We start from the raw sequence: 11,731 nt of genomic DNA on the forward strand, positions 1-11,731 counted from the left end.
CCGGCAGCCACGACGTCCCGGCCGGCAGCTCCCCTCCTCGCAGACACCGACCTCCGCCTTCGCGAAGGACAACCGGCGTTTCTGCAGAGCCGCCGGCTCGCCCCAGCGTCCGGCGTAAGGAGGGCTGCCAGGACCCCACCGCCGCTGCAGGAGAGAGCCGGACACCCCCAAAGCCCCTCGGAGCTGGTTCTGGGAAGGAACAGGGAGCACCTGGCCGGGGCCAAGCCCCAAGGCAGGCGGCAGGGAGCGACGTCGGTGTCCCTCGGGGCTCTCGTCCCACCAAGGCACAGCCCGTGCGTTGCCCGTAGCAGCACGCAAAGGCTCCATCCCCCTGCCAGGCACAGCCAGCTAAAGCGAACCCTAGAGAGCTTGATGCTTCTCGCAGAGAAATGGTGAGATTATTCAATTTAGGGTGACCGGCGACAAAATCTCAATCTCTACCAACACTTCTTGTTATCCCCTCCATGGCCAATGGCCAAAGAAGAGGGCCCGTGTGCATTGGGGTCCCTCCCTCGCTCAGAGGCTGCACCCCCACGTCAGTGTGCTCATCACAGCCTGGCGCGGGCAGGACTCGGATGGATGGTCAGAGTTCAACAAACCCCGGGGTTACCAAAATGTATGCACGTCTAAAATGATGGGCAGTGGGGGGAGACGGTGATGTGACACCGACGTTTCTGAGATGCCACTTCAGGCACACGCAGTAGAAAAGGTTTGATGCAAACCATCCCAACCCGAGCAAGCTCCAGGAAAATCACATCCCTGGGTCTTCTGCAAAGGTCACCGTGGGAGGCAGCAGGTTTTAAAACAGCCACGGAAAGCACAAGTCTTGCCCGTGGTAAGGGCCGAGCCGGTCCAGCCGTCCCCTCCCCAGAGAAGGACGGCGCGGGCTGTTTTCCCACAATCAAAAGATGAAACCTGTTTCTGGGAGATTAAGTCTGAATCCTGTCTGAACCTGCTCAGAGGTTTACAGTGCTGGAAGGAGAAAACAGCCTGGCTGACCAAACGCAGGCAGGAAGGCCAAAGGTATTTATTTGGCCAGTGCAGATGACCACAGAACTGCCACTTATGGGGTATAAAGTGGCTGAGCTGTCACAGCCCCAGAATAATGACTTAACCCACGCCGAACACAACCGCAGGTTTCTTCAGAGCCCATCGCCCACCCGCTGCCGGCAGCACAGCCCTCCCCTGCACCCCCAGAAGCGCGGAAGGGCTGAGCTGTAGGTCTGCAGCTTCAGTCCACCGAACAGAGAGAAACAGGAATGCCAAATATTCAAGTTCTCTGAATATACACGACCAAATAAGGCCCAGATGCCCAGAGAGTAAACACAAGGCTGATCTACCAAGTTTGGGCAAATGTGATTCAGAGTTCCCTAATGCTACAGATTTTGCCTTGCAGGATAAACTTAATAATTCTCCCCGTGTACACTTGTTTAAAAAGGAAGCCTCCGCGTAACCTCCATCTATCTTTGTCAGCCCCGACTGCTTGTTTGCGAGGACTATACATTGGAGAAGTTCAGCCATGAACCGAAGCCACCACCAAACCATTTGACGAGGCAGATAAGTTATACGTGAGGCCAAGAAAAACCCAACACACCCCCAAAAACGTACGGATTCGGCGTTTCCTGACCTGTCAGGCTGACACCGAAGACTGTCTCGGGGTTGGAAACCCCAACAGACACCACGGAGATCTGCACTCCACCTTCTGCGGAAAAGTGATAAAATTCGCCCAGATTATCTGCATTTGAAATCAATAGCCAGGTGCAATAAAGCATTGAAACTAAATTAAACACTGCTCTACAGGAAAATTTGCTACATAAGTGACATTTATTAATGTTCTGCTATATTTACAGTTTTAACATAGTAAAACTCCGAAGTGAATTACCACTTGGCAGAAAGCACAAAAGTGCACATTCAATCTACATTTATAACGCATCATAGTCTCTGCTAACACAAATTATAAAAGCGAGAATTACAGGTATGTTAGGAATTGTCTCAAAAGTCCCAAGCCAAAGGAAAAAAAAAGAAAAAAAAAAAAAAAAGGCCTTTGTTTTGCAAGGTTATTTTTTATACAAAGTTGCGACATGATCTTTCAGTTTTACACTACCAATGTGTACCGTGAAAATCCCTATATAGTCCAAAAAGTAGGTAGTACGAAAGTAAAGTATCCTACCACATTGAGAATATAGACTATTAAAAAAACAAAAAGGACCTAATACTTGTGCCACCTTCAGGATAACAGCTCAAGACCCCGTCCGTCCGCGGCTGCCAGCCCCGGGCAGGACGGCCCCGGCTGGAGGACCTGAAGCGAGTCTGTCCCCTGCTGGCTGCGGGGACAGGGCTCGCGCTGCCCAAACCGCCACAGAAACCATCCACAGAAGGTTTTATTAGCACGTCACAGACTCGACTGCAATAGCTTTTTCAAACATGAGCCACTAATGATTCAATGATTACAGAATTCTGCATTAATTATTAAAATTTTACACCTAGAAACAAATAGAAAGAAATGCTTCTCCTTTTTTTTTTTTGTTTCCGACAGTACTTTTATTTGTTTTTTATTTATTTTAAAGCAGGTGATTATTTTTTCTTCTGCTCCAGAGTCTTGATTCACTTCCTGCAGGTGTCCTGTTGCTTCTTGGGGGAGAATTCACTAACGCAGGAAGACATTTGCCAGAAAACATCTGTCGGAGAAGGATATTGAATATTGAAACTATAGTTAGATTGTTATTTTGGATAACAGAAGGATGTAGTTCACAAAGAGTGCAGGATGTCTAAGGGGTTATAAAGTATCTCGGTACACAATGACGTGACTCTAGCAGAATGCTCAGGAGTTTTGCACATATTTTACAGTTTTGAAGAGTTTAAATTCCTCAGGGGAAAACAGACACCAAATCAGACAATGCTCTTAGAAACACGGGCAGAAAAGCATGCAGGTGCACGAAATCACACGGCATCTGCACTACGAGAACAACATTCGACGCAGTCTGTAGTCGCTGATCCACCCAGGACGACTGGGAGCTTTGTACCTCTCCCCCGAGCGCTCCGGCGGGAAGGAGAGAGCAGCTCTCGCCAACCGCCTCTCCGGCCGCGGCTCTCTACCCCCACACCCGACACAACCCACCGGCACTCGGCGTGCGGCTGATGCGCTCTGCCGAGACGCTGCCCGGGACAACGTCCGTTACCGGCACGCGCAGGTGGAACACTAAACACCAAGCTTTCAATTACATTCACTTGCACCAGTTACTGTCTTCTGGTTTGCGCTAATTACTCCTCCCCTCTTCATTTTCTAAAAATTATCCCCGGTCTAAAATGAAAATGTTCATTCACCGTGCTCTTTTCGTTACGCGCTACAGAGAAAATCTAATCTTCAGAACAATAATACACTGCAAATCCAAGTCTTTTGTGGTTTCCCTGCTCAGAACTTAGGATTAAAGATTTATTTTCAGGGGAAGTGTCAAAGTTGTAATATTTAGAAACTATTCTGGACATTTATCTCAATATATCTGAGAGTTCTTTTCGAAAGCTCTAAAATGAACAAAAAATAAACAAACAAATAAATAAAAAATTTAAAAAAAACCTCTACACCTCCACCCTCACAAGCAAGAAGTCGAGCAAGGTCTCTAAAATTGTAATTTCAAATTCCAAACAGAGCAAAAGCCTGTGCAACAAGAAACCACACGGCTCCTTTATTCAAAGAAAAATTGAGTTTCAGTAAAGAAGCAAAATAAAAAAAAAAAATTCTCAGCGAGAACAAACTACAGATGACAAAGCTGTTGCTTAAACGCTCACACTACGTGACCATACAAGCGGGGGACATTAAGGATTGGGATCTTTTTCCTCCACTGAAGATGAAAACTCTGCTAAGCTCACCTAAACCATAACTTTGTTAAACAGAACTGAAACACTTAAATAAATTGACTGAACTATTTTTACACACTATCACCAGTGGAAAACTCAAGCTGGAAAACACTGCACAATGCCCGTTTTGTGTAGCGTGTTCTCACCACAGGCTAGAAACGAAGCTGAATCTTACGCAATATGCAGTTTCTAATAAAAGGATGTGGAAAATCAAACCTCGGTTTTAAAATCTGAACAATTTAATGACCCCCAATTTGAAGCTGGGGGTTGTTCGGTTTCTTTATACCACTGTCCCAGCTGCAACTGCCTCAACCCTGTCTTGGGGACATCTAGTGTTATTCTGATATTTCTAAAGGGAGCATCATGTTGCACTCAGCATCTGGGAAGCAACCTATTACAGGATTTCCTTCCCCTTGGGGAGGGACAGTTAATGCCAGGCCATTATCTGCTGTGCGCAGGAAATTATGCTAGAAGGGTTCAACTACTTAAATCTCCTTCTTTAAAGTCCCATTAAGAAGGCAGAAACCTTAAGGTTCAGCCTTAAAGCAAAAGATTTTTAGGCATTAAGGTTTCTGAAGGATGTTCAGGCAGGACAGTACGTTCAAGTACGTGGGAGGGGTTTTCAAAGAGCAAAGGTGTGCGAGGGTTTCATTTCTTCAGGAACTTGGCAGAAAATTCAACCAGCACGCAAAATTCAGACAAATTGTTCTTTCTGGGACAGGAGCCAAAGACACGGGTACAATCTTCTAGCAACATTTTGTGCCCTTACTCATGTTTGGGACACACCACGTATTTCAGGCATGCTATTTATTCTGAAAAAGACACACCTGCCAGAGACAGTGCAATACCAAAGGACAAAGATTTTGTTCTTACAATTCAAATTATGCAATCTAATGAATATTCAATTCCTCAAAGCAAAAGCTCAGGAAGAAACGTCAAGTATTCCTCTCCTCCCCACCAAGTCAGTCTAGACCCTGTGGGAACAGGAGCTGCATATGGGATACCAAGAACAACTGTTTTCTGCTGCCTCATGTTCTAAAAATATTCAAGCAAAGAAAAGTCTAGCCTAAGAGTCGCTAAATGGAGTTAAAACCAAAACAGAAGAAATTCAGGAAAGCAGAAAGTTTACCTTTAGTAAATAAAGAGAACTCTGGTTCTGGGCAGAGTGGAGAAAGTATCTGGCATCTTCCTAACCTTTGCATAATTAATAAATCCTCTGAGAAACAGCAGAAAACCTATATTGAAGAAACACATTTGTCCAGTTAACATCGGTTTTCCTTCTCAGAAAGAAAAGGAGCAGCTCAACTCACCGTGTTCCTAGTACGGAGGGACCTAAGTCACTGGGAAGCTGATTAAATACAAGAATTTTTTTGGTATCAATGACACCTAATCTTTCAATTTCATGCAATTTCAAAAACAAACTTTCCTTAGCCATTCACAAAACTTTTGACTCCAAATGAGATCCAGTTAGTTCCAAAGGAGGAAAAAAAAAAAGAAAGAAAAAAACAGACCACAACACACTCTTCTATTTAAGATACAAGAACAGATACAACATCAGTTACTATGAAAACAGGAATTATTCTCTCCTTCACTCCTTCTGGATGATAAATAGGATGCTGCCACCAAGAAATGACAACAAAAGGACAGTATTTATGTATACCTTTAAAATGTAGAAGGCATTCAGTACGAGTACTCCGGGGGCTACATTTCAGTTTTACATCTATACACACACATTTTAATCGCCAGTAAAGCTACGCTCACAAAAGCCCTCATTGCCCTTTACAGAGTTTTAAGCATGCATTCCCTCTTCCCCCCAGAAAAAATTACTCACCTAGTACAAGGAAGACCCACCAAAGCCAATATTGGCCATCAAAGTAGCCAGGAAAATAGGTGGAGAACTAAAAAGAAGGGAAAAATAAAAAAAAGGAACGAGTTAGAGCACACAGCAGTTTCTAAACCCAACTCTATTCTCACCAATTTCAGTAGTAACCAGATCAAGCCCGCTGCATACAAGACAGCGTACAGAATGCTCCATTTCATCAGCTGCACAGGCTGCAGGGAACAAGCTATCTCCACAAACTTTCCTCTAAGGTTCTTCTACATGTATCAGACCACCTCTAACCAAGGGGAACGGAACAGATTCAGCACCCAGCCAGAAACTCTTGCAATCAGTGGAGCAGAAAGACACTACTGCGCAAATACTCCTATTTTCCCTGACGTCTTTGATGCTTATGAACCACAGCTGCAGTTTCTGAAAGGGAAGACCAGGTTTGGAGCAGAGCTAATGACACTGTGAGGTTGGATAGTATAGCAACAAAAGTACAGTTGAAAATGAAAACCCAGATCTGTGAACCCCTCTGACAAGATTTTCTATTGGAAAAATTACTGCCTATCGAATGAAAGGCACCAACACTATTAGGGCACTCAAGTTCACTCTGTCAGTGATAAATACATTTTTTTTTGTTTGCATCCTATTCAAGTTTAAAAACCTAACAAAATACAAGCTTGTCAACAAAGCTTAAATCAAATCCACAGTTAAGGTCACCTGTTTCACTCACACCTCTCAATTACAAGATGACACCAAAAAATCTTAACTCTCTACAGAAAGAGTCAACAGATGCTGTATTTACAAATTACAATTCTTAGCCCAAAGAGACCAGGCATGAAGTGACAGCCCTAATATTAATACTCTCTACTTCTACTTATGCACAACTAATTAGGTTTTTTGCTTGAAATTCAAAATTCGGGCTGGCATGTCTGCGTGCCATTTTCACAGACACCTTCTTTCCATGGGCTCCAAATAAAGCTCTTCTGATGTTTTCTCACAGTCACTCCAAAAAATAGTTTGATTTTTTAATTTTTCATTCCTTCCAGCATCAGCACATCTATATCTCCCTTTTCTTTTTCCCCCAGAAAGGTTTCTCTTTCTCCCCCTCCAAGTTTTAAAAATACTACGTCAGCTTTACGCGCTTCTGTGGGCAGAGGTCTGTGCCCGGCAGGGGCACCCAGGCTCTAACACAAACCAGCTCTGACCTGTCACTCCCTTCCTCTCCCTGCGGGATCTGGTGGAGGGGAGCCCGGTGGCTGTTTTAACAGACTGGATATGCCCAGAGTTTATACATGGAAACAAAACACGACAGAAGCGCCCGCTTCTTGATCCCCTGCTGCTTGTGCCTCAAGCATGTCACACCAGAGGGCACCAGCGGGCTTCTCCCATCACTGCGACAAAGCAGTGGCTGCCTCTTCTTCCTCCAGCGAAAAGCAAACCTCACACCTCCTAATTTTCAAATCCCTATTTCCCTCTTCTCATCCGTCACGCTCACAGCTATTCCACATTTTGGAGAATTATTTTTTTACAGAGGAGCACCTAAGGAATATCATACCGGAGAGAAACATCCCTACGCTGACGGCAGAGCTTGCTTTATCTGGATACGTGTTTTGCAAAGATCAGATCATTGTTACTGTTCAACACACAAACACATTTTGATTCAATACAGCGTCTCTGTCAGAGAAAGCGATACTTGGGTGTTCAATCTTTATTTTCTTTTATCACAATAATAATTCCAGCATATAAACAGGACAGAATGATGAAAAAGCTCTATTCTCAATGAATAAGGGGCCTCAAAATCTACTCCGTTATAAAAAGGTGTATTTATAACTAAATTCACTATAAGCGAGATAAAAACAAGCTAAGGAAAAAGAGTACTAGTGTCTATGTACGTGTTTTTGCACTACACAACTTACCCTGACAATAAGGATCCACTTAATAAGAGACAGACCAAACCCAGAAATGGCCCCATATCGTCCTGCAGCTGAAGTGGTCAGACAGAAAGACAGGAAAAATCCAATCCAGTTGAAGAGGAATGCCACTAAGAAAGCAAGAGAAAATCAGCAGGTCAAGCCCTCTTTATACTCCAAGGAAAAAAAAAAAAACAACCATAAAATCTTTGCACACAGGTTTTTCCTGGTGCTACATGAACATAAGTGTGAAAATAACTCTACCTATTTTGGGTCACTGCCTGAAAAAAAGTAAGTTCCATCGTGTACTTACTGAAGAAAGTTAGCATGAAAATGCCATCATTTCCTATCCTCAGCTGGTCAGTGTCATCAAAATCATCCCGTGTCACAAAGTCGTCATCCTGCAAATCAAAGGGAGGCAAGATGTGGGTGGATTTAAGTCATTCCAGTCGATACAGCAATCCCAGTTCCGCATGTGGCTCTTCAAGAAAGGGCCAGCAAATCGTACAGCCCGCAAAAAGCGGTGTACGATGGAGGGATACAAAATGCTTCATTTACATTTAAGGAAAGCCTCCCAGGGAGACAGGGAGAAATCCTAAACCTCAAAAGGCTCCAAATGCAAGCAGGAAAAAATCCCGCTTCTCATCCTGAGATGATGCAGGGCGTGAAATATTAAGTCAGTGGCAGTATTATTTTTTTTTTTAATATAGTCAAGATTAGGCATGTTCTTGTTCTCACTGTAAAGAATTCCCCTACTCATCAAAAAAATTAAATTTATCATCTCAGCAAGGAATTTGGCTTCTATGAAGAAGTATAAATAGCAGTAGACATTTAATGTTAGCAGGGGTGGAGGAAGAGGCTGAACAAGAGATAATGTTGAAAAGAAAAACCCAAAAAATAGAAAATGAAAAAATAATTATTCTGACAGAATGGTTTTACCATCCTTGTATCAGCTACACTGACCTCTGGAAAAGTCAACTAAATAAGCAGCGGGAGTATCAAAGGTAGATATGCGAGATGGCTGAACAATTAATCCTAAATCTTCTTTTTAAAAGACAGTGACAGTGCACACAGATACCGTACAGCTCCTCTGTCAGCTTGCCAAACTATTCTGGACAGCACATGCTGGTGTTACTGAGATGGCTTACATCATCATAGCTGCCCAGAGGAAAATTATAAAAAAAAAAAAAACCAAACCAACCAAAATCAGCCACAGAACTCTTTGGAGAGTGTAATATCACCACCCAGAAAGCTTTAGTCATGGTCATGACACTTGATGGGCAGGAGTTAAACCAGAAATTCTACAGAAGAAACGCAACGGACATAGAGGCAGCCAAGTGCACTCACCCTTCCAGGAACCAAGGGAATTGTAGCTTCAGCCTTGGTTCTCTCTGCCTCATCGTAACTAGGCAGTGTTGTGGCCACGTTGTAAGATGGAGGCTTAGGAAATCCTGACTCATCCTTGTAGTCAAAATAAGCTGCGAAAAAAAAAGTTATATAGAAGGTAACTTGTTAGGTCCTTAAAAACACTGTGTTGGAAACAAGAAGTGTTTCAGACGACTTCAAAAGACCCCAATATCCACGACTGTTGAAGCCTGCCCCTCCTGTCCCCTCCCCATCCTCTCTGCCTCTTGCCATCCCAAACCAACAGTGAAAAACACAGGAGCGCCTTATCTAACATAAAGTAATACACAGAGCACTGCCTTAACGTGCCTGGCAGTAATTATTTTTAAAACAATGATACGTGCTGTGTCTCTCCCGACGTCAATAAACAGAAGTAGTCATATTTTCAAATCCAAGTGGTTTGAGTGAGTCAAAAAAGGATCACTGCGTGTCTCAGGCCACTGGTGACCAATTTTTCCAGACAGAGACTCCAAATTGTTTTCTGATGGAGGGGAAAGGGATTGGAACAGAAATCAAACACAGCAGTTCTGAGCCCCAGTCACTGAGACACACTGAGGAACTAGAGCCAGTGGGACATCTTTACGCTCAGCGTGCCACGGCAGGACACTCAACAGGCAGCTTGAGAAACACAATATTCAAACTTCTATCCCAAGCTGGCTGCCTGTTTGAGAGACTGACAGTACATTGCATTTTATTCACAAATTTTATTCAAACAATTGACTATAAAAGTTCTGGAGGGAAAAAATGAAAAGATTTACCGAAGTCAAAGTAGTCTGATATATAATCAAGCTGTTATATGTAAAACTGCCTGACACACACAACAAGCTGTTTTGCTAAAAGCTATTAGCAACATGACAGTGCAATGATTCAGAAGAGTATAATCCTTATGACCAAGTCCTTAGTTATTGAAAACTGCAGAAAGAGTGAATTCTTTAATCCCTTTTAAGTAACAACTCCTTTTTGGAAGGAGCACAGCATCATCCAAATGCCAAATAATGAGGGGAGAACCACAAATCCTCATAGCCCTTTGATTTTTAACTGTCTTCAATCTACTGAGAACACTGTGAAATGTAACTCGAACACCGCTTGATGGGATGATATCAGATGAATGTAGCCAAAATGCATCTTCTAAACCACAAGTAACAATAGTCTCTCTGGATCAATCCTGATCCTTCGCAGCTTTGGTAAGGATGCTGCAATACCATCTGTCAATAAGGAGAACAATTAAGCAAGAACAAGAGAGCAAACCTAGCTATTTCCTTTCAGTTAAATTTACCTGTATTCTCCGCAGAAATGCTGCTGTAAGGCGGAGGGGCATCATTCACCACTGCTGCAGCCTCGCCTGGCTCCTCTTCATTCTGCAGCTGAACAGACCCACACACAAGAGAGGTTAACGGGGTTTCTCAAGTTCTGTGAAATTACCCCTGTAGTTTTAATGGCACACAACAGATTCTTCGGGAAGCAGACTGTTCTATGGCACCATGGGACGTTCGAGCAGCTGCTCAGCTTCCCTCCGAAGCACTCCCACTTGAAATGATCAATATACCATCTCAGTTTTAATGTGTTTTTAAATGGTATCCTCACACACCTGGACTTCGACAAAGCACAGCATACATCTTTTCAGTACCTTTCCATTTCCCTGGCACTTTCTCAGATTCCTCAGCTCCCACTGCTTAGGAGCTGCAGTTGCATCTGCTTTAGTCGCAGGAACAGCAGGAGATACACAACAGACGACTCCATTGCTGCCTGCGGTTTTGCTAAGGAAAGGTTTTTTCATGGATACGTTACATAATGACACCTATAAGTATGAATCTCACCATTTCCCTTCAACCTTTCACACGGTATTATTAAAAAGGAGACAGTTTATTTTGGGCACTGTGCTTCCCACAGGCTCTGTATAAATAACCATACAGCTTATCAAATATACAGTGTCACTTGCACAAAGCAGGTACGCAAACACAGGCTTTGATCAGAGAAGCTGACAATACCAGGCCAGAAGTGTTCAAAGCAGAACGCACCAGAAAGGAATTTACAAAATCAGCTGCCATCTATTTTTTTTTTCTTTGTTCAATTTCTCATCATCTCATCAACAAAGAAATTGAGTTTTGATGCAGAAAGAGAACTGATGCATTTTGAAAAAGCACCCTACCACCACGGAACAGCAGCGACCCTGCAGCTTCTTCCTCAACATCTTCTTGAACCATCCCTCCCGCACACCCCTGCGAACAGTCCTGAAGCCATCCATGACATTTTGCTTTCTTTTCTTTGGAGAGACATGTTGCCATTCAAGTCCTTCCCAAACCTGCATTTAATGCAGAGGGGTGGGGATACATTCTTATTTCACTTGTATGCCTCATCGGAATAAAATAAAATAAAAACCAAACAACAAATCAGCTTACACTTCTAAATGCACGTCTTGTTTTAGACATAACTGTTTTGTGTCTTGGATTTTATTACTGTTGCTGCCTAAGATCAAAGATCAGACTACACCCATGCCCTCTGTGAAAGTCAAAGTCAAAACTTTTTCAGATGTTTTAAGTGCAATTCATGGCACGTTTACATCCAAACCACAGCTGCATCTCCGAACTGCGAGACATCCGAGTCCCACAAGCGTGCTGAGAAGAGCGTGGATTGTCTGGTTCTCTGCCATTAACTGGACAGACACACACCTCCACCCGCTGCACAACCGCGAACGCACACGGAATGGGGAGCTGCAGGTCAGTGGTACACCGCT

The 11,731-nt window shown here is 43.5% G+C and overlaps 1 protein-coding gene across 1 annotated transcript; it reads right to left on the reverse strand.

The window, feature by feature from the left end:
* Positions 1 to 2,532: 2,532 nt before the first annotated feature.
* NDFIP1 (Nedd4 family interacting protein 1) lies at positions 2,533 to 11,242 on the reverse strand. The gene is made up of 7 exons (XM_009891238.1): positions 11,147 to 11,242; positions 10,274 to 10,361; positions 8,941 to 9,071; positions 7,907 to 7,994; positions 7,600 to 7,724; positions 5,687 to 5,753; positions 2,533 to 2,678 (listed from the first exon to the last, which is right to left on the reverse strand). The coding sequence occupies exons 1-7, from the start codon at positions 11,240 to 11,242 to the stop codon at positions 2,605 to 2,607; spliced, it is 669 nt and encodes a 222-aa protein (XP_009889540.1). The 3' UTR covers positions 2,533 to 2,604.
* Between the last annotated feature and the right edge of the window lie 489 nt (positions 11,243 to 11,731).

The sequence above is a fragment of the Charadrius vociferus genome, unplaced genomic scaffold (assembly GCF_000708025.1).
Source record: "Charadrius vociferus isolate BGI_N301 unplaced genomic scaffold, ASM70802v2 scaffold370, whole genome shotgun sequence".
NCBI lineage: Eukaryota > Metazoa > Chordata > Aves > Charadriiformes > Charadriidae > Charadrius > Charadrius vociferus.

What these genes read in the sequence shown, in the direction of transcription:
- NDFIP1 (XM_009891238.1), bottom strand. Translation starts at nt 11,242, where the DNA reads ATGGATGGCTTCAGGACTGTTCGCAGGGGTGTGCGGGAGGGATGGTTC. An exon ending in GTCGCTGCTGTTCCGTGGTG is followed by an intron (nt 10,362 to 11,146) that starts GTAGGGTGCTTT and finishes GGGTCTGTTCAG; the next exon opens with CTGCAGAATGAAGAGGAGCC. An exon ending in AGTGGATCCTTATTGTCAGG is followed by an intron (nt 5,754 to 7,599) that starts GTAAGTTGTGTA and finishes CCTTCTTTTTAG; the next exon opens with TTCTCCACCTATTTTCCTGG.